The 22,753-nt window shown below is 51.0% G+C and overlaps 1 protein-coding gene across 3 annotated transcripts; it reads right to left on the bottom strand.

Moving 5' to 3' along the window:
* Window positions 1-13,237: 13,237 nt before the first annotated feature.
* Window positions 13,238-15,801, bottom strand: LOC112612877 (galectin-7). 3 transcript variants are annotated; one of them, XM_025367841.1, is made up of 4 exons: window positions 15,777-15,801; window positions 15,309-15,397; window positions 14,098-14,299; window positions 13,238-13,412 (listed from the first exon to the last, which is right to left on the bottom strand). In XM_025367841.1, the coding sequence occupies exons 1-4, from the start codon at window positions 15,780-15,782 to the stop codon at window positions 13,299-13,301; spliced, it is 411 nt and encodes a 136-aa protein (XP_025223626.1). In that variant the 5' UTR covers window positions 15,783-15,801; the 3' UTR covers window positions 13,238-13,298. The 3 variants fall into 3 exon arrangements, with proteins under 3 accessions (XP_025223626.1, XP_025223627.1, XP_025223625.1); XM_025367842.1 differs by lacking the exon at window positions 15,309-15,397 and having other exon boundaries at window positions 13,241-13,412; window positions 15,777-15,787; XM_025367840.1 differs by lacking the exon at window positions 15,777-15,801 and having other exon boundaries at window positions 13,244-13,412; window positions 15,309-15,729.
* Between the last annotated feature and the right edge of the window lie 6,952 nt (window positions 15,802-22,753).

The raw sequence follows: 22,753 nt of genomic DNA, 5'->3' as shown, positions 1-22,753 counted from the left end.
GGGAGGCTGAGGCAGGAGAATGGCGTGAACCCGGGAGGCGGAGCTTGCAGTGAGCCGAGGTTGCGCCACTATACTCCAGCCTGGGCGACAGAGCCAGACTCCATCTCAAAAAAAAAAAAAAAAAACACATAAGGACGGGAATGGTGGCTCAAATCTGTAATCTCAGCAATTTGACAGGCCAAGGTAGGTGGATTGCTTGAGCTCAGGAATTCAAGACCAGCCTGGGCAACATGGTGAAAGCCCCAAAATTAGCCAGGCATAGTGGTGCACACCTATAGTCCCGTCCCAGCTGTTCAGGAGGCTGAGGTGGGAGGATTGCTGGAACCTGGGAGGTTGGAGCTACAGTGAGCTGTGATTGTGCCACTGCACTCTGGCCTGTGTGACAGAACAAGACTGTCTTAAAAGAAATAAACAGACAAATAAAATTGTAAACACACATATACACACACACACACACATATATATAAAATTGTTTAAAGTAAAGGTTATAAAGCTAGGCATGGTGGCTCACGCCTGTAACCCAGCACTTTGGGAGGCCGAGGCGGGAGGATCACTTGAGGTCAGGAATTTGAGACCAGCATGGTCAACATGGTGAAACCCTATCTCTACAAAAATACAAAACTTAACCAGGCACGATGGCAGGTGCCTGTAGTCCTAGGTATTCAGGAGGCTGAGGCAGGAGAATGGCTTGAACCCAGGTGGTGGAGGTTGCAGTGAGCCGAGATTGTGCCACTGCATTCCAGCCTGAGTAGCAGAGTAAGATTCCATCTAAAAAAAAAAAAAGTTATACAGCACTGTATTTTTTTAGAGACATGCTCTTGCTCTGTCACTCAGGTTGGAGTGCAGTGGCATGATCATAACCCATTGTAACCTCAGACTCCCAGTCTCAAGCAATCCCCGTGCCTCACCTTCCCTAATAGCTGGGACTACAGGTATGCACCACCACACCTGGATAATTTTCAATTTTGTTTTTGTTTTTTGTAGAGACAAGGTCTCACTATGTTGCCCAGGCTGGTCTCAAACTCCTGGCCTCTAGCGGTCATCCCACCTCGGCCTCCCAAAATGCTGGGATTCCAGGCGTGAGCCACCACACCTGGCCTGTATCCCTGACTATGTAACATACACAGTCAGGTGCTGCGTAACGACGTTTCAGTCAGTGATGGACCACACATGCAACAATGCTCCATAAAATTACAATGAAGCCGAACAACTCCTATCACCTAGTGATGCTGCAGTCATCACAATGTTGTAGCACAATTCCTTTTTTTTTTTTTTTTTAATTTAGGGTAGCCTAAGAGTACAGTGCTTATGAAGTCTACGGTAGTATACAGTACTGTCCTAGCCTTCACATTCACTCACCACTCACTCATTGACACCTGGAGCAATGTGCAGTCCTGCAAGCTCCATTCACGGTAAGTGTCCCATATAGGTGTACAACTTGTCATCTTTTATTTATTTATTTTCTGAGATGGAGTCTCACTCTGTCACCCAGGCTGGACTACAGTGGCATGATCTCCGCTCACGGCAACCTCCACCTCCCGGGTTCAAGCGATCCTCCTGCCTCAGCCTCCCAAGTAGCTGGGATTACAGGCATCCACCACCACACCTGGCTAACTTCTTTGTTTTTGCTTTGTTTTGTTTTGTTTTCAGAGAGTCTCTATCTATTGTCCAGGCTTGAGTGCAGTGGCATGATCTTGGCTCACTGCAACCCCCACCTCCCAGGTTCAAGTGATTCTTCTGCCTCAGCCTCCCAAGTAGCTGGGATTACAGGCACACGACACCATGCCTGGCTAAATTTTGTGTTTTTAGTAGAGACGGGGTTTCACCATGCTAGCCAGGATGGTCTCGAACTCCTGACTTCGTGATCCGTCCTCATCGGCCTCCCAAGGTGCTGGGATTAACACCGCACCCCCCCAAAAAAAAAAACATAAAAAATGCCAGGCGCAGTGGCTCACGCCTGTAATCCCAGCACCTTGGGAGGCTGAGGTGAGGGGGATCACCTGAGGTCAGTTCAAGACCAGCCTGGTCAACATGGAAACCCCGTCTCTATTAAAAATACAAAAATTAGCCAGGCATGGTGGCGCTATCATGCCTGTGAGCCACCATGTGTGAGTCACCGTGCCTGGCCCAAACTTCTTTGTATTTTTAGCAGAGACGCGGTTTCACCACGTTGGCCAGGCTGGTTTCGAACTTCTGACCTCAAGTGATCCGCCCACCTCAGCCTCCCAAAGTGCTAGGATTACAGGAATGAATTGGGGTGCCTGGCCCATCTGTCATCTTTTATACCTTAGTTTTACTGTACCTTTTTAATATTTAGATATGTTTATATACATGAATACTTACCATTGTGTTACAGTTGCCCACTGTGTTCAGTACAGTTAAATGCTGTGCATGCTTGTAGCTTATGAGCTATAGGCTACTTCATACAGCCTAGGGCTGGGGTGGGCTGTACCACCTAAGTTTGCATAAGTCACTCTATGATGCTCACACCCTGACGAAATTGCTTAGCCATGCATTTCTTAGAACTTAAGACCATATGGATGACCATATAGAAAACCAGAGACTGGGCCAGGTGTGGTGGCTCACGCCTGTAATCCTAGCACTTTGGGAGGCCGAGGTAGGTGGATCACCTGAGGTCCAGTGTTGGAGACCAGCCTGGCCAACATGGTGAAACCCTGTCTCTACTAAAAATACACAAAATTAGCCGGGACTGATGGTGGGCGCCTATAATCCCAGATACTCAGGAGGCTGAGGTAGGAGAATTACTTGAACCCAGGAGGCAGAGGTTGCAGAGATCGCACCATTGCACTCCAGCCTGGACAAGAGTGAAACTCTGTCTCAAAATAAATAAATAAATAAATACATAAATAAAGGCACCGGGGAAGGTCATGAAAGGAGGGTGCTCATGCACAAATGCCTGATAGGAAAGATTGCGAAAGACTCTCCAAAAACCACAACCTCGCACAAAGTCCGCAGCAACGTTACACAGAAAGTACTTTTGTTCAGTAACTGCCTGTCCAACCTTGAACTGATGCCACCTTTGTTATCAAGTCTTGTAGCCAAGGATAATTGATTCAAAACAATGTATGTAATCCTCCTCATTTTGCCTTTAAAAACTTCCCCTTGACTGGGCATGGTGGCTTACACCTGTAATGCCAGCACTTTGGGAGGCCGACCCAGGCAGACCCCTAGAGTGCAGGAGTTTGAAATCAGCCTGGGCAATGTGGTGAAACTCGTCTCTAGAAAAAATACAAAAATTAGCTGGGCATGGTGGTGTGTGACTGTAGTTCCAGCTACTCTGGAGGCTCAGGTGGGAGGATGGCTTGAGGACGGGAAGCGGGGGTTGCAGTGAGCTGAGACTGCACCACTGCACTCCAGCCTGGGCAACGGAGTGAGACCTTCTCTCGAAATAATAATAATAATAATAATTACTGTTATTATTTAAAAATTTAAAACTTTGCTTTGCCTCAGTCTCCTCTGTTTTTTTTTTGTTGTTGTTGTTGTTGTTTTGTTTTTAAGAGATAGGGAGAAGCCGGGCGCAGTGGCACATGCCTGTAGTCCCAACACTTTGGGAGGCTGAGACGGGCAGATCACAAGGTCAGGAGTTCAAGACCAGCCTGGCCAATATGGTTGAAACCCCGTCTCTACTAAAAATACAAATTAGCCAGGCATGGGCACCTGTATTCCCAGCTACTCGGGAGGCTGAGGCAGCAGAATCACTTGAACCCGGGAGGCAGAGGTTGCAGTGAGCCGAGATCATGCTACTGCACTCCAGCCTGGGCAACAGAGCAAGACTCCATCTCAAAAAAAAAAAAAAAGAGAGAGAGAGAGGATTGGGCTGGGCACGGTGGCTCACGCCCGTAATCCCAGCATATTAGGAGACTGAGGCAGGTGGACCACCTGAGATCTGGAGTTTGAGACCAGCTCGGCCAACGTGGCAAAACCCCATCTCTACTGAAAATACAAAAATTAGCCAGGTGTGGTGGCACCTGCCTGTAGTCCCAGCTACTCGGGAGGCTGAGGCAGGAGAGTCACTTGAATCCGGGAGGTGGAGATTGCAGTGAGTCAAGATCGAGCCACTGCACTCCAGCCTGGGTGACAGAGTGAGACTCTTGTCTCAAAAAAAGAAAAGAAAAGATCAACAAAATTGGGCTGGGTGCAGTGGCTCACACCGGTAATCCCAGCACTTTGGGAGGCCGAGGCGGGTGGATCACCTGAGGTCAGGAGTTAGAGACCAGTCTGGCCAACATGGTGAAACCCCATCTCTATTAAAAATATAAAAATTAGCTGGGCATGGTGGTGCATACCTGTAATCCCAGCTAAGGAGGCTGAGGCAGGAGAATCTCTTAAACCCAGAGGTGGAGGTTGCTGTGAGCCAAGATCGTGCCACTGCACTCTAGCCTTTGGCGACAGAGTGAGACTCTGTCTCAATAAAAAAAAAAAAAAGGGCCGGGCATGGTGGCTCACGCCTGTAATCCCAGCACTTCGAGAGGCCAAGACGGGCAGATCCCGAGGTCACGAGATTGGGACCACCCTGGCAAACACAGTGAACCTCCGTCTCTGCTAAAAATATAAAAATTAGCCGGGCGTGGTGGCGGGTGCCTGTAGTCCCAGCTACTCGGGAGGCTGAGGTAGGAGAATCGCTTGAACCCAGGAGGCGGAGCTTGCAGTGAGCCAAGATTGCGCCACTGCACTCCAGCCCGGGGGACAGAGCGAGACTCTGTCTCAAAAAGAAAAAAAAAGATCAACAAAACTAGTACACTGGTTTTTGATGAAATCAGTTAGCTCATTGAAAAGTTCAACGAAAGAATAAGAAAAATAAGACAGAAGCTGTCAATTACCAAAATCAAGAATGAAGGAGGGGGCCGGGCGCGGTGGCTCAAGCCTGTAATCCCAGCACTTTGGGAGGCCGAGACGGGCGGATCACGAGGTCAGGAGATCGAGACCATCCTGGCTAACACGGTGAAACCCCGTCTCTACTAAAAAGTGCAAAAAAACTAGCCGGGCGAGGTGGTGGGCGCCTGTAGTCCCAGCTACTAGGGAGGCTGAGGCAGGAGAATGGCGTAAACCCGGGAGGCGGAGCTTGCAGTGAGCTGAGATCCGGCCACTGCACCCCAGCCTGGGCGACAGAGCGAGACTCCGTCTCAAAAAAAAAAAAAAAAAAAAAAAAAAAAAGAATGAAGGAGGGAAAAACATTAACATGGTCACAAATTTTAAAAAATCATAGGGGAGTATTATGAACAGATTTAGGTCAACTAATTAGGCAATTTAGATGAAATGAACAAATCCCTAGAGAGACACAAATTACCAAAACTGACTTAAAAACAAAATGGAAACACAGATAAAATCTTTGTACAATTATCCACTGAAATGTATTGAAAAATGAAAATGACATAGAATAAAAAAACAATTTTGAGAAAGGAGAACAAAGTTGCAACACATATAACGTGACTTTAAGACTCACTATTTGGCCGGGCGCGGTGGCTCACGCCTGTAATCCCAGCACTTTGGGAGGCCGAGATGGGCGGATCACGAGGTCAGGAGATCAAGACCATCCTGGCTAACAAGGTGAAACCCCGTCTCTACTAAAAGTACAAAAAAAAAAAAAAATAGCCGGGCATAGTGGCGGGTGCCTGTAGTCCCAGCTACTTGGGAGGCTGAGGCAGGAGAATGGCATGAACCCGGGAGGCGGAGCTTGCAGTGAGCCGAGATGCACTCCAGCCTGGGCGACTGAGCAAGACTCCGTCTCAAAAAAAAAAAAAAAAAAGAAGAGAAGAAGAAGAAGACTCACTATTCACTTTGGGAGGCCAAGGTGGGTGGATGGCTTGAGCCCAGGAATTCCAGACCAGCCTGGGCAACGTGGTGAGACCGTGTCTCTCCAAAAAGTACAGACATTAGCTGGGCGTGGTGGCATGTGCCTGTAGTCCCAGCTACTTAGGCGGGTGAGCCCAGGAGGCTGAGACTGCAGTGAGCTGTGATTGCACCACTGCGTTCCAGCTTGGGAAACAGAGTGAGAACCTGTCTCAAAAAAAGAAAAAAAAGGCCGGACGCAGTGGCTCTTGCCTATAATGCCAGCACTTTGGGAGGCTGAGGTGGGCAGATTACCTGAGGTCAGGAGCTCAAGACCAGCCTGACCAACATGGTGAAACCCCATCTCTGCTAAAAATACAAAAAGTAGCAGGGCGTGGTGGTGGGCACCTGTAATCCCAGCTACTCGGGAGGCTGAGGCAGGAGAATTGCTTGAACTCAGGAGGCAGAGGTTGCCATGAGCCGTGATCGTGCCACTGCACTCCAGCCTGGGTGACAGAGAGAGACTCCGTCTTAAAAAAAAAAAAAAAAAAAAGAGAGAGAGAGAAAGACCCACTATAAAGCTACAGTAATCAGGAATACGCTATCAAGATAAAGATAGATACATAAAATAAGGAATCAGAAGAATGATTAACTGCAGATTTAAAACAACAAAAATGGTCAATTAATTTTTAACAAAACTGCCAATATAAATCAATGAGGAGAAAAGATAAGTCACTTCAACAAATGGGGTGAAATAACTGGACATCTATAGAGTGAGAAAAGAACCTTGATCCTTAACTTGTACCACACACAAAAATTAACTAAAAATAACTAAAAATTAACTAGAAACAATGTGTTAACTAATGAGACAAAAATTAACTAAAGTTAGGCCGCCTGACGTGACTCACTCCTGTAATCCCAGCACTTTGGGAGGCCGAGGTGGGTGGATCACCTGAGGTCAGGAGTTCAAGAACAGCCTGGCCAACATGGTGAAACCCTGTCTCTATTAAAAATACAAAAATTAGCCGGGCGTGGTGGCGGGCGCCTGTAGTCCCAGACACTCAGGGGGCTGAGGCAGGAGAATCGCTTGAACCCGGGAGGTAGAGGTTGCAGTGAGCCAAGATCGTGCCACTGCACTCCAGCCTAGGTGACAAGAGTGAAATTCCATCTCAAAATAAATAAATAAATAAAGTTAAAAAACTAAACTTAAATGCTAAAACTATAAACTTTCCACAATAAAACATAAAAAGAAATCTTTGTGATAAATGTTTCTCATGAAGCTTTCTTAAGCAAAGATTTAAGTAGGTCACAAAAGCACACAACATAACAGAAAAAATAACTGATAAAATGAATGTCATCCCAATTAGACTTTTTTCTTTTTTTTTTGAGACGCAGTCTTGCTCAGTCACCCAGGCTGGAGTGCGGTGGCCCGATCTCGGCTCACTGCAAGCTCCGCCTCTGGGGTTCATGCCATTCTCCTGCCTCAGCCTCCCGAGTAGCTAGGACTACAGGCGCCCGCCACTATGCCCGGCTAATTTTTTTGTATTTTTAGTAGAGACGGGGTTTCACGGTGTTAGCCAGGATGGTCTCAATCTCCTGACCTTGTGATCCGCCGGTCTCGGCCTCCCAAAGTGCTGGGATTACAGGCGTGAGCCACCGCGCCCGGCCTGAAGTTTCTTATAAAGGTAAGCATATTGGGCGGGGCAAAGTGACTCGTGCCTGTAATCACACCATCTTGAGAGGCTGAGGTAGGAGGACTGCTTGAGCCCAGGAGTTTGAGACCAACCTGGAGAATACAGTGAGACCCTGCCCCTAAAAAAAAAAATTTAAAAATTAGGCTGGGCGTGGTAGCTCATGCCTGTAATCCCAGCACTTTGGGAGGCTGAGGCAAGTGGATAACCTGAGGTCAGAAATTCAAGACCAGCCTGGCCAATATGGTGAAACCCTGCCTCTACTAAAAACACAAAAATTAGCCAGGCATAGGCTGGGCGCGGTGGCTCACGCCTATAATCCCAGCACTTTGGGAGGCGGAGGCAGGTGGATCACTAGGTCAGGAGATCGAGACCATCCTGGCTAACATGGTGAAACCCTGTCTCTACTAAAAATACAAAAATTAGCCGGGTGTGGTGGCGCACACCTGTAATTCCAGCTACTCAGGAGGCTGAGACAGGAGAATCGCTTGAACCAGGGAGTCAGAGGTTGTTGCAGTGACCCGAGATCGTGCCACTGTACTCCAGCCTGGTGACAGAGCAAGACTCCGTCTCAAAAAAATAAATAAATAAAAAATAATTAGTTAATTAAATTAAACTTAGCTAGGCATAGTGGCACACACCCACAGTCCCAGCTACTCTAGAGGCTGAGGCAGGAGGATTGCTTGAGCCAAGTTGGAGGCTGCAGTGAGCTATGGTGGTGCCACTGCATTCCAGCCTCAGTGACAGAGAGAGACCCTGGCTCAAATAATAATAATAAATAAATAAACTTAAACGTACACTTATATGACACAGGTATACTCCTGGGTATTGACCCAAAAGAAATAAAAACATCAAAGACTTGTCTGTTTTTTTGTTTTTTTTTTTTGAGACGGAGTCTTGCTCTGTCACCCAGGCTGGAGTGCAGTGGCCAGATCTCGGCTCACTGCAAGCTCCGCCTCCCGGGTTCACGCCATTTTCCTGCCTCAGCCTCCCGAGTAGCTGGGACTACAGGCGCCCCCCACCTTGCCCGGCTAGTTTTTTGTATTTTTTAGTAGAGACGAGGTTTCACCGTGTTAGCCAGGATGGTCTCGATCTCCTGACCTCGTGATCCGCCCGTCTCAGCCTCCCAAAGTGCTGGGATTACAAGCTTGAGCCACCGCGCCTGGCCAAAACATCAAAGACTTTTCATACAATCTTTATTCATAAACAACCACACTGGCAACAACTCACGTGTCCATCAACACGTGAACAGATCAGCAAACTCAGGTTCACACAGTAGATTACAACCCAAAGAAATGAACTACATGAAGAAAACACATGAATGAACCTAAAACATTATGTATGCTAAGCAGAAGTAGCCAGACTTTTACAAAAAGAGTACTATACTTTTCTACCCAAATTTATCTACTTATTTATTTATTTATTTAGAGACAGAGTCTTGCTCTGTCCCCCAGGCTGGAGTGCAGTGCCATGATCTCGACTCCCTGCAACCTCTGCCTCCCAAGTTCAAGCGAGTCTCCTGCCTCAGCCTCCCAAGTAGCTGGGACTAGAGGCATGCACCACCATGCCCAAATAATTTTTGTATTTTCAGTAGAGACAGGTTTTCACCATGTTGGCCAGGCTGGTCTTGAACTCCTGACCTCAGGTGATCCACGCACCTCAGCCTCCCAAAGTACTGGAATTACAGGCGAGGGCCACCGCTCCCAGCCTCCACCTAGTTTTAGAGCAGGGAAAAAGTAATTTAAGAAGCTTGAGAGCGGATGAGTGGTCACCACCCAGGCACCAGGGGTGTGGCTGAGAGGGGTGAGGAAATCTCACAATTAGACTGTACCTTGATCATGGTGGCCACACAATGGGTATCTTTGTTTAAATTCACAGAAATGTACACTTTTTAAAAATTTTTGTATTTATTTTTTTGAGATGGAGTCTCACTCTGTTGCCCAGGCTGGAGTGCAGTGGCACCATCTCGGGTCACTGCAACCTCTGCCTCCCAGGTTCAAGCGATCCTCCTGCCTCAGTCCTGTAGTAGCTGGGATTACAGGTGTGCGCCACCACGCCCAGCTAATTTTTGTATTTTTAGTAGACACAGGGTTTCACCATGTTGGCCAGGCTGGTCTCGAACTCCTGACCTCAGGTGATCCACTTGCCTCGGCCTTCCAAAGGGCTGGGATTACAGGCGTGAGCCACCCTTTTAAAACTGTACAGTTTAAAAGGAAGAATTATTTTACTGTATGTAAATGACATATTAATGAAGTTGATATTAAAAACACCAAGGTTGACGGGCGCCTGTAGTTCCAGCTACTTGGGACACTGAGGCAGGAGAATGGCGTGAACCCAGGAGGCAGAGCTTGCAGTGAGCCGAGACTGTGCCACTGAACTCCAGCCTGGGCAATAGAGCGAGACTCTGTCTCAAAAAAACAACAAAAACAAAAACAAAAAAACAAAAAACACCACCAAGGCTAGGTGAGGTGGCTCACGCCTGTGTTCCTAGCACTTTGGGAGGCTGAGGCAGGAGGACTGCTTGAGTCTAGGAGTTCCTACTGTGTGTAGCCACTGTGCCAACCCTTCCTTGAGTTCCCAATTGGGAAACTTCCCAGTGAGGAATTTGATGCCCCCAAAGGTTGAGTGACCCTGTCCCTACAAAAAAAATTTTAAAAATTAGCCAGGAATGGTGGTGCGTGCCTGCAGTCCCAGCTCCTTTGGAGGCTGAGTCAGGAGGATTGCTTGAGCCTTGAAAGTCGAGGCTTCAGTGAGCTGGGATCATGCCACTGCACTCCAGCCTGGGTGTGATAGAGCAAGATGTTGTCTTTGAAAAATATATAAAAAGTGGCTGGCTGCAGTGGCTCACAACTGTAATCCCTGCACTTTGGGAGGCTGAGGTGGGTGGATCACCTGAGGTCAGGAGTTCAAGACCAGCCTGACCAACATGGTGAAACCCTGTTTCTACTAAAAATACAAAAATTAGCCAGGCATGGTGCACACAAATGTAATCCCAACTACTCGGGAGGATGAGACAGGAGAATCGCTTGAACCCGGGAAGTGGAGGTTGCAGTGAGCCAAGATTGCACCCCTGCATTCTAGCCTGGGTGATACAGCAAGACTCTCTCAAAAAAAAAAAAAAAAAAAAGGCCAGTGCAGTGGCTCACGTCTGTAATCCCAGCACTTTGGGAGGCCAAAGCGGGTGGATCACGGGGTCAAGAGATGGAGACCATCCTGGCTAACATGGTGAAACCCCATCTCTACTAAAAATACAAAAAATTAGCCAGATGCGGTGGTGGGTGCCTATATTCCCAGCTACTGAGGAGGCTGAGGCAGGAGAATGGCGTGAACCCTGGAGGCCGAGCTTGCAGTGCGCGGAGATAGCATCGCTGCACTCCAGCCTGGGCGACAGAGCAAGGCTCCACCTCAAAAAAAAAAAAAAAAGAGAGATACACACCCCCACACACACACACATAAGTATAAAGTAATAAATGAAAGCAAACAAAATGTAATTTCCAGAGGCTAAGACCCTAAGGAGAGGAATCACATTCACTTGGGTCCACCATCTACCTGATGTGCGTGCGACCTTGAACCAAGTCACTCAACTTTCGTTGCCATCAAATTCCTCATTGGGAAACCATGCATAGAGGATCTCCTTCAAAAGGTTGTATGGGGGATTGAAGGAATGGTTAGCGCAGTGGCTCCACACAGAAGGAACTCAGGGAATGTTGCTGGGACTCACGTTCCTAAGCCACGAACACGGTACAGCGGGTGGAGGGTGCTACCATTTATGCAAGGAGGGGAAGAAACTATCCGTGCATATGTGCAGAGGTCCACAGGGGATTTTCTGAAAGATACACATGAAATGAAGACCAGGGAAACAGCAGTATTCTGCCAGTAAAGAGGATAGATGTATGTGTACATATATGTGCATATACATATATACGCGTTTATTTATAAATGACAAACATACAAAAAAAAGTATAAATCTCCTTTTGTTATATATTTCAATTTTCTGTAGTGATCGGGCTGTTGCTATATTATCAAGGCTGGTCTCACACACCTGGCCTCAAGCGAGGCTCTGACATCAGCCTTCCAAAATGCTGGGATTACAGGCCTGAGGCATCGCGCCCAGCTCCAAATCTCCATTTTCGGCAAACCATTTGAGAATAAGTCGCAAACATGCGGCACCTCCAAATATCTAACTATGTTTTCCACAAACAGGGACAGGTTCCCACATGTACACTGTCGGGCACGGTGAAAATCGGTACATTAACACGGCTGGATCGCTACCATCTAATCCGAAGACCCAACCACATTCACCACTTGTGCCAATAATATGTTCATTTCACTGTATGTTTTGAAATATGTACCACACGCATATGTTATCTTTACGAAAAAAAAAATAGTATTTTGAAACCACTCGTCACAGCCAAATGAAATAAGAGCGAACTCATTCATGCAGGAGCCCCGGAGAACTACGAGAATCCGGCCTCTCCCAGGCCTCCTCACCTGAGCGGGGCTCCCTCCTGACCGCCGCCCACCCACTCCAGGGCCGAACGCGGGAAGGGACCGCCCAGCCCGAGGGTCGCAGGGGCAGAAAATCCCGGGTCCTGAACGCACCTGGGCCCTGCAGCGAACCTGGCGTCCCCACCCGACTCCAGAATAAGATTCAGGCCAGGCCAGGAACCACACCAGCTTCCTGCGTCCGCCTTGGTCCAGGCTGCAATGCCGGCGGCGACCGCCAAGGAGTCGGAGGCTCAAAGGCGGGGAACGAGGCCCAAGTCCCGGCGCGCTCATCAAGGCGTGGCTCCGGATGAAGGTTCCGGAACAGCCGGCCCCGAGCACCCACGTGCAGCTTCTGATTGCAGCCCTGGGCTGGCTTCACTGTCCGCACCTGAGACCCGCGGCCGCTGCAGGGTGCTTCGCCGAGGGTGCGGGCTCGGGGCGCACAGTGCGCCCAGCCTCTCCCCCTCCTCGCCATTAAGGGGAGCCCCAGCGACGCCCTGAACCCTGAAAGCCAAACTGGGCCCAGGGCTGCACTTGGCATCTGCTTCCCCGTCTGTCACAGTAACCAGGGCTAGGGCCGGGGTCGGGACCGTAGGGGAGAGTGGAGGGCGCGCGGGAATGGGGCTCGCTGCGTCACGGAAACCCCGCGCTGCCCTTCGAGACCTCCCCGCTGCTCCGCAGAGCCGGGGCCGCTGCCTTCGCGTCTGTCCCGAGGGTGCGCAGGCGGGTACTTGTCCCGACTGGGGAACAGCGGGAGCCGTGAGACGCAGGTCGGGCTTCCCAGCCCCACCCAGGACGTCTCTGCGGGCGGGAGGCCAGGAGAAAAGAGGGTGAGAGAGATGAGCTGCAGGGGGATACGGGACCCAGGGACATTATAACACGCTTTCCACGCGTAGGATTGGGGCCCACGAATGACCAGAAAGGTGGGACTCATTCGCCCCCTTTGCAGATGGACCCATGTTGGCGCTCCTTAGATCTGCAGTGGGGGCACCAGGACTGCGGTGAACCCCTCCGCGCCCCAAACGCCAGCAGATCCGCCCGACCACATTTCGGCCTGGCTTGCTTTGCATAAATGCTGCGTCAGGACACGCCCCAGACCCACTCCTTCCCAGATAGCGACTCTCATGCCTTCGCAGACAGAAAGTGGCCTAAGCACAGGCAGGCTCAGAACCCGCCTCCGCATCGGATTCGCTGTGAGGCTCCGAGCCAGTATCTTGGCCTCTCTGGGCCTCAGTTTGCTCATCTCAGTGAATGGGACACAGACACAGTCGCGCTGCGGGCTAACGCTTTATTTGCCACCCAAGGCCCCGGGCCCGCCTGGGCTTCTGCTCAGAAGATCTTCACGGAGTCCAGCTGCACGTCCCCACCCACCTCCACCAGGCGCACGCGCGCCAGCGGCAGGCGGTGGCGGAAGTGGTGGTACTGGGCGTCCCCAACCACGGCCTGCAGGGGAGGTTCGGTGGTGAGGATTCCGGAGGCCCATGCTGGGTGGCCTTGGGAAAAATCACTCATCCCCTCTGGGCCTCAGTTTCCCCACTGGGAAAATGGGGCTATTGTTCATTCTAACTCTTGCGTGAGGATCAAACGAGTTTACTGGGTGGCGCAGTAAAAAACGGCTTTTTTAGTCTTGGTAATGGATATTCTTAATTCCGAGAGCATTACCCGCTATTAAAGCGCAGAGGAGGGAGGTGAATTCGCGTAAGGTCTGGGTGGCGGAGGATCTGCTGCCACCTCCACCCCCCAACCCTTGAGCTAGGACGAGTTCCTGGGCCCTGTCTCCAGCCCATTCTTCCCCCTGCCTCAAATCCCGGAAGGGCGTCAGGAAGGAATGAACCGGGAGTAGGGTCTGGAATGGCGAGTCAGGGCCACGCCTTCCCGCTAGGACGCCCACCCCTTGGACACTGGGCTGGTGCTCGCCTCCTCCTGACCCTGCTGTCTCTCTGACCCAAGTGGGAGTTGTTTAGGCGAGAGAGAGGGTCGAAGGACACCCTTGTCTGCCTTGGCCACGCCTTCCCTACCCCCCTCACCCCGCCCCAACCTCCCTGCCTTCCACCAATAGCCTGGCTTTGCCCAACACTGCTCCAGGGACCTAGGTCTTGGCGTCCACGCCCCTGTCTCAGAGACGCACCTTGAAGCCGTCGTCGGACGCGATGATGAGCACCTCGAAGGGCTGCCCGCGCTGGAAAGGAACGCCAGGCCCGCGCTCCTCGCGGCCCCAGGAGCCTTGCTCCTTGCTGTTGAAGACCACCTCCGACGTGTCCAGCCGGGGGTTGAAATGCAGGGCGGCATCGGAGTCCTGCTCCTCCCCGCACAGCAGGTTTACGTGGAACCTGGAAGTGGGGTTGGTGGCCGTCAGGGCTCAGAAACCACCCAGACCAAGAAATGTTGAGGGTGAGGAATACTGATGTCTACAATTCACTTTGAATGAATAAGTAAATGAAATGTTGGCTGGGTGCAGTGGCTCACCCTGTAATCCCAGCACTCTGGGAGGTGGAGAAAGGAGGATCACTTGGGCCCAGAAGTTAAAGACCAGCCTGGGCAACATAGCAAGACCCCATCTTACAAAAAAATGAACGAACAACCAAAAAATAAACCACCCAGACCAAAGTCCTTCAAAAGGCTTATGGGATGGGACTCCCCATTCCCAGAGCACCCCCAAATTAACAGGGACCTGAAGACAGGCACACACAGCAGAAGGAGAGGTGGCTGACTAATGACCAGGGAGCTTAGATTCCCAAGGCAGCCAAAATGTCATGAGGCCCTTGGCAGAAACCTGCCCAGACCAAAGTCACTATGCTTAGGGCAGGGTGCCCTCATTTCCAAAGAGCCTGGGAGCTGCCCAAGAGGTCTGGGTGATGGCCAGGGCGCTCCTGATGCCCAGGGAACCCTCAGGTTCTACAGGACAAAGAAGAATACCAGGAAGCCCAGTATTTCCAGGGTACCCCAGAATCCAGAAGGCCCAGAGTTCCTTAGCCAGGAAGTCAAAGGATGGCTTGGCAAAGACTCCCAGGGTCCAGGTGTCTGCAGGACTTGGAGTATTCCCAGAGTTCCCTGGGACTCAGACATGGAAGTCATAGGACTATATCTAGGAACCCTGAGATTACCCAGGAACCTCAAATTCTTAGGGAAACTTAGGGACCCCAGCCACAAAGGCATGGGGCAAATAAGTGAATATATCAGATTTGAGGTCAGAAATGGCCTCGGACTCGTAGCCTGGTGGATACAGATGGCCTAGGGCCCCTATTTCTGGATTGCAAAAATTGGGGGTCGGCTGAGCCCCCAAATTTTCTCCAAAAATTGGAGACCTGTACCCTTTACCCCTAGGGCCTGGGGTCTCACCTGCCGGCGTTGGGAGGAACCAAGCCACGAATTCTCAGCACCGTGCCAGGGCGGATGCCCTCGGGCAGCAAGGACTTGTGGGGGACGTTCTGCAAGAGTGGAGTGCAGGGGCCACTGTGAGCCAGTGACACTGAGGAGGGAGGCAGAAGGTGGGTCACGCCTCAGAGGAGCCGACCAGGACTGAGACTGGCAGAAATCAGTGGAAGAGAAAAGGGTGGCAGAGAGGCAGGAAAGAGACCAGAGACAGAGAAACAGATGGGGAGAGCGACAAAGAAAAACAGAAAAATCCTCAAAGAGGGACCCAGAGGAAGCCACAAAGAGGTAGAGGGGACAATCAGGAAGGGCGGTCACCCAGAGGCCACAGCCCAGGCCCATCCATGGCGCACTCACTGCCCACTTGCTCCTTTGAAAGAGGAGCCCCCAGCCCCCTCCCTACTCGGCCCCGCTCTGGGCCCCTGGAGCACTCACGGACATGGCTGGGACAGGGTCAGGCAGCCGTGGTGCGGGGGACTGCTGGGGACCTTAAATAAAAGCAGGGCGGGGCTAGCCTTGATGACTCACCCCACCCCTTCCCACCCACCACCCACACCTGGCACAGACCCTGGCCCTGGGGCAAGCCTGGCGAAGCGGGAGTGGCACCTCTTCTTGGGGGCCCTGATCCCCTCCATCAACCAGGCCGGGTGCACTGCCCCTCCTACGAGCTGATAATAAGAGGGACCGTTTAACAATAATAAACTCACAGCAGAGAAGGCTCCTCGTGCCACCGCCCCTCCAGCCCTGCCTTCCCACTGCCTGGCACACAGGAGAGTCTCTCATGCTCATTTTATACACAGACATGTTGGGTCCTGAGAAGCCAAGCCCAGCGGGAACTCTAGACCCTTCTCTCCAGCTAAGAACCTCCTGCCTGGACTGGAAATGTCTGCGCTGAAATCCCTGCTTCTATGTCTCTAAAGCAACAGCAGCCACAACCACAGCGATAGTGCCAGACAAGGCAACTTCACGGGGTCGAGGGGCGGCCTGGGCGGCTCAGTGCTGCACCCCTGGGTCCTAGAGTGTGCCCGGTTCATGGGAAGTCCTCAGTCAGGAGGGGTGAAAGGAGGGGATCTACTAGGACTACGCTTGTCATTTCCTAGGTCCCTGGGCTGCCCAGGATATGCAGGAAATCACTGATTGGGACCCCATCATTCCAACAGGAGGCAGCATGGGTCGCCCCCATTGTACAGAGGAGGAGGCTGAGGCTGGGATGGGGAAGTGATTTTCCACAAGCCGCGCAGGACCCGCTGCCCCGACCTCTCTGCCTCTCCTCACCTCTGGGCGCTCCTCTCCTGTGGGTTCTGTCTCTGGGGCTGGCTGTCTCACTGTGTCCGTCTCTGCCTGTAACTGTGTCTACCGCGTATTCCTGTCCCACTTCTCTCCTTCAAGTCTCTCTTGTGCCTCCTTCCAAGACTGTTACCATCTTCCCACCAATTTTGCAGGTCAGGATGAGGCGGGTTTTAGGGTAGTGGGTGGCCTGGCACCCCATCACTACCCAGACCCAAAACAGAGCAAAGTGAGGACTCTCCCACCAGCCCCAATATAGCCTACTTGAGCCCAAGACTCTAGAAGAGAATCCAGGGTTGGGGAAGTAGACTGGGGGAGGCGTGGATGGGGGTGGGGTGGCCAGACTGAAATCTGTTTCCAAAAGGCAGGGATGGTGTGGGAGCTGAACAGAAACCACTCCTGGCTGGGCGTGGTGGCTCACACCTATAATCCTAGCACTTTGGGAGGCCAAGATAGGTGGATTACTTGAGGTCAGGAGTTCAAGACCAGCCTGGCCAACATGGTGAAACCCCTTCTCTACAAAAAAAAAAAAAAAAAACCATAAAATTGGCCGGGCATGTAGACGGACACCTGTAATCCCAGCTACCCAGGAAGGTAAGGCAGGAGAATTGCTCTAGCTGGGGAGGCACAGGTTTCAGTGAGCCGAGACCACACCACTGCACTCCAGCCTGGGCAACAGAGCTAGACTTTGTCTCAAAAAATAAAAATAAACCACCCCTAGCAATGCAGCAGCCCTCCTGGACCTTTTCCACCTCCCACCCTGGCTCCTGCCCCACCCAGCAGGCTGCTGAGAGGGCTGCGCAGAGGCAGGCTGGCAGTGGAAAGTTTGGGTGGAGACACCAGACCCGGAACCATCCTCCACCCTCTGTGTCCCAGGCCCCCCGCCTCTCGCCCCTCCCCACACACTCCAAGGCACCAAGCTGGAGGACCAGTTCCTAGGGACATGAACTCAGAGAGGGAGGCTGGCAGCTGCATTTCAGTGGGGTCTGCAAGCACCCCCATTCTGCAGAGGACAAAACTAAGGCTGGGCTGGGCACGGTGGCTTAAGCCTGTAATCCCAGCACTTTGGGAGGTCGAGGTGGGCGGATCACGAGGTCAGGAGATCGAGACCATCCTGGGTTAACACGGTGAAACCCTGTCTCTACTAAAAATACAAAAAATTAGCCGGGCGTGGTGGCGGGCGCTTGTAGTCCCAGCTACTTGGGAGGCTGAGGCAGGAGAAAGGCATGAACCCGGGAGGCGGAGCTTGCAGTGAGCTGAGATCACATCACTGCACTCCAGCCTGGGCGACAGAGCGAGACTCCGTCTCAACAAAAAAAGAACACTAAGGCTTAGACAGCAACAGCTTCTCAGCCAAGGAAGCGGCCAGGCCCTGGGCTCCAGAGGGGTCTCTGTGCCAAGGACACATCATGGGCACAGACAGAGAGGACAACAGGGTGTCCGGTGATCACATCACCAGCCCAGCTCAGTTAGTTCCTGAGAACGTTCCCCTGAATGGCAGACTCCATCATTCTAACGTTATCCATTATTCTAAAGAAGACACTCCTCACGTTACTGATGCCTCGTCTGTGTACCATGCTTCCCAGGAACTCAGCTTTTCAGTGATTGCTTCACTGTGGCTGGATGTAACTTCACATGTAGCCAACGTGCTACAAGTCCCAACGTGCCTTTGCTGATTGGCCAAGTGTTTGCATTCACTCTGTTGTCAGCCTGAAGTCCTGACTCCTTTCTGGTAACAGATCTGCATCCTTGATTGCATCCTTGATGGGTTTTTTTTTCTTCTTTCTTTCTTTCTTTTTTTCTTTTTTGAGACAGAGTCTTGCTCTGTCGCCAGGCTGGAGTGCAATGGCACGATCTCGACTCACGGCAACCTCCGCTTCCCAGGTTCAAGTGATTCTCCTGCCTCAGCCTCCCGAGTAACTGAGATTACAAGCATGTGCCACCACTCATGGCTGATTTTTGTATTTTTAGTAGAGACGGGGTTTCACCGTGTTGGCCAGGCTGGTCTTGAACTCTTGACCTCAAGTGATCCACCCACCTCAGCCTCCCAAATTGCTGGGATTACAGGCATGAGCCACTGCACCCAGCCCTTGATTACTTCTTATTCAATTGTGTTATCTTTCTCATTACTTTTGCAGTACTTTTTTTTTTTTTTTCTTCAGACAGGGTCTTGCTCTGTCTGTCTGTGATCACGGCTCACTGCAGCCTTGGTCTCCTAGGTTTGGGAATCCTCCTGCCTCTGGAGTAGCTTGGACTACAGGTGCACGCCACCACGCCGAGCTTGTTTTTTTTTTTCTCTAGAGAGGAAGTCTCACTACATTGCCCAGACTGGTCTCAAACTCCTGGGCTCAAGCGATCCTCCCACCTTAGTCTCCTAAAATGTTGAGATTACAGGCCTGGCCATGGTAATATTTGTGTGCGTCTTTTTTCAGTTTTAAATAACCAATGTATTTATTTCCCAGTTGTTATTTCATTGAGGTATTTTTCCCATTAAATAAAAGGTTCAGATTTTGTTGTTGTTGTTGTTGTTGTTTAGAGACGGGATCTTACTCTGTCACCCAGGCTGGAGTGCAGTGGTACGATCTCAACTTATGGCAGCCTCTGCCTCCCAGATTCAAGTGATCCTCCCACCTCATCCTCCTGAGTACCTGGGACTTCAGGAGTGTGCCACCACACCTGCCTAATTTTTTGTATCATTTTGTACAGATGGGGTTTCGCCATGTTGCCCAGGCTGTTCTCAAATTCCTGGACTCAAGTGATCCACCTGCCTTGGCCTCCCAAAGTGCTGGGATTACAGGTGTGAGCCCCTGCTCAGGGTTCAGATTTTAATGGAATAGTTCAATGAGTTTTGACACATATAGTCACCTGTGTCACCACCTCCCTGATCAAGTTTCCTGGTGCCCCTGGAAACAGTCACTGCTCCTTCTGCCACAGGAAGCCACTGTCACTCCTGAGCAGTTAGTAGCCACAAAGTTTCCTTTGATCCATTGTGGTGGCATGTGCCTGTAGTCCCAGCTACTTGGGAGGCTAAGGCAGGAGGATCACCTGAGCCCTGGAGGTCAAAGTTGCAGTGAGCCGAGATCATACCACTGCACTCCAGCCTGGGCAGCAGAGTGAGACCCTGTTTAAGAGTCAGGCCGGGCGCAGTGGCTCACACCTGTAATCCCAGAACTTTGGGAGGCCAAAGCAGGTGGATCATCTGAGGTCAGGAGTTTGAGACCAGCCTGGCCGACGCGACAGCCTGGAGCGTGCCTGTCATCTCAGCTACTCGGGAGACTGAGGCAAGAGAATCACTTGAACCTGGGAGGCAGAGGCTGTAGTGAGCTAAGATTGCCCCTCTGGACTCGAGCCTGGACGAGAGAGCAAGACCCAGTCTCAAAAAAAAAATAAATAAATAAAATTCATTTACTGTGAAAATGAGAAAGTGGGTGGGGACAGACTGATTTTTCTGACTTTAGGCCTCTTTCAGGATATAATTTAGGTGAAAAGTAACTAATTGCACACTAAGTGTTTGTAGGATTTAAAACCCCGGGTTTTGTCAATGCCATTTTGTTGGTGATATCCTGGGTTATTGTGGGGTTTTTTTTGTTTGTTTGTTTGTTTTTGAGACGGAGTCTCGCTCTGTCGCCCGGGCTGGAGTGCAGTGGCTGGATCTCAGCTCACTGCAAGCTCCGCCTCCCGGGTTTACGCCATTCTCCTGCCTCAGCCTCCTGTGTAGCTGGGACTACAGGCTATTGTGGTTTTTGTTGTTGTTGTTTTTTTTTTTTTTTTTTTTTTGAGACGGAGTCTCGCTCTGTCGCCCAGGCTGGAGTGCAGTGGCCGGATCTCAGCTCACTGCAAGCTCCGCCTCCCGGGTTCACACCATTCTCCGGCCTCAGCCTCCCGAGTAGCTGGGACTACAGGCGCCCGCCACCTCGCCCGGCTAGTTTTTTGTATTTCTTAATAGAGACGGGGTTTCACCGTGTTAGCCAGGATGGTCTCGATCTCCTGACCTCGTGATCTGCCCGTCTCGGCCTCCCAAAGTGCTGGGATTACAGGCTTGAGCCACCGCGCCCGGCCCTGTTGTTTTTTTTTGTTTGAGATTTTTTAGTGATTGCTTCACTGTGGCCAACATGCTGCAAGTCCCAACGTGCCTTTGCTGATTGGCCAAGGGTTTGCACATTAACTTTGTTATCAGCCTGAAGTCCTGACTCCTTTCTGGTAACAGATACGCATCCTTGATGGGTTCTTTTTTTTTTCTTTTTTGAAACTGAGTCTCGCTCTGTCACCCAGGCTGGAGTGCAGTGATGCGATCCCAGCTCACTTGCAACCTCTGCCTCCCGGGTTCACGCCATTCTGCCTTGGCCTACCTAGTAGCTGGAATTACAAGTATGCACCACCATGCCTGGCTAATTTTTGTATTTTTAGTAGAGACGGGATTTCACCATGTTGGCCAGGCTGGTCTCGAACTCCTGACCTCAAGTGATCCACCCACCTCAACCTTCAAAAGTGCTGGGATTACAGATGTGAGCCGCTGTGCCTAGCCAAGGGTCTGGCTATGTTACCCAGGCTGGTCTGGAACTCCTGGGCTCAAGTGATCCTCCAACCTCCGGCCTCCCAAAGTACTGGGATTACAGGCGTGAGCCACTATGCCCTGTGGTTTTGGTTTTGTTTTTTTTTTTTTTTTTTTTGAGACGGAGTCTTGCTCTGTCACCCAGGCTGGAGTGCAGTGGCTGGATCTCTGCTCACTGAAAGCTCCGCCTCCCGGGTTTACGCCATTCTCCTGGCTCAGCCTCCTGAGTAGCTAGGACTACAGGCGCTTGCCACGTCGCCCGGCTAGTTTTTTGTATTTTTTAGTAGAGACGGGGTTTCACCATGTTAGCCAGGATGGTCTCGATCTCCTGACCTCGTGATCTGCCCGTCTCGGCCTCCCAAAGTGCTGGGATTACAGGCTTGAGCCACCGCGCCCGGCCAGTTTTGGTTATTTTTTAAACAGAGTGAAGATACTTCAGGGACTCCTTTGGTTTGTTTTTTTTTTTTATTTTTTTTTGAGACAGAGTCTCGCTTAGTCGCCCAGGCTGGAGTGCAGTGGCGCCATCTCGGCTCACTGCAAGCTCCGCCTCCCGGGTTCACGCCATTCTCCTGCCTCAGCCTCCCGAGTAGCTGGGACTACAGGCGCCCGCCACGTCGCCCGGCTAATTTTTTGCATTTTTAGTAGAGACGAGATCTCCTGGCTAACATGGTTTTATATATTAATGTTCCAGTGATGAAAATGATACATGTAAAAATCTTTTTAGTGAATTCTAACTGTTCCCACAGTTAAAGACATTTACCCACTATGTAACTAATTGTATCTTTCCAAGTAATTTGGCAACCACCACTGAAGATTGGCTTACTCAGCGTCTAACTCACTCCCCAGTTGGCCCACCTTTTTTTTTTTTTTTTTTTTTTTTTTTGAGACAGGGCCTTAATCTGTTGCCCAGGCATGATTATCATGCACTGCAGCCTCCACCTCCTGGACTGAAGTGATCCTCCTGCCTCAGCCCCCAAAGTGGCTGGAACTACAGGCATGTGCCACCACCCCCCGATTTTTTTTTTTTTTTTTTTTTTTTTTTAGTAGAGATGATGTCTCACTATGTGACCCAGGCTGGTCTCAAACTCTGGAACTCAAGGATCCTCCTGCCTTGACCTCCCAAAGTCCTGGGATTACAGGTGTGAACCTCCGCACCTGGCCTGGCCTGCTTTCTTGCATCAGGAAGTTAAAAACTACATTTTCCAGAGTTGTTTGTAGCTAGATTCACATAGGACTGGGTTTCCCAAAGCTGAGTTTGCACCCCTGGAAAACTTTTTTTTTTTTTTTTTTTTGAGACGGAGTCCGGCTCTGTTGCCCAGGCTGGAGTGCAGTGGCTGGATCTCAGCTCACTGCAAGCCCCGCCTCCCGGGTTCACGCCATTCTCCTGCCTCAGCCTCCCGAGTAGCTGGGACTACAGGCGCTGCCACCTCGCCCGGCTAATTTTTTTTGTATTTTAGTAGAGACGGGGTTTCACCGTGTTAGCCAGGATGGTCTCGATCTCCTGAACTCGTGATCCGCCCGTCTCGGCCTCCCAAAGTGCTGGGATTACAGGCTTGAGCCACCGCGCCCGGCC

The sequence above is a fragment of the Theropithecus gelada genome, chromosome 19, assembly GCF_003255815.1.
Source record: "Theropithecus gelada isolate Dixy chromosome 19, Tgel_1.0, whole genome shotgun sequence".
Classification (NCBI taxonomy): Eukaryota; Metazoa; Chordata; class Mammalia; order Primates; family Cercopithecidae; genus Theropithecus; species Theropithecus gelada.
This window is presented reverse-complemented; position numbering and strand designations above follow the sequence as displayed.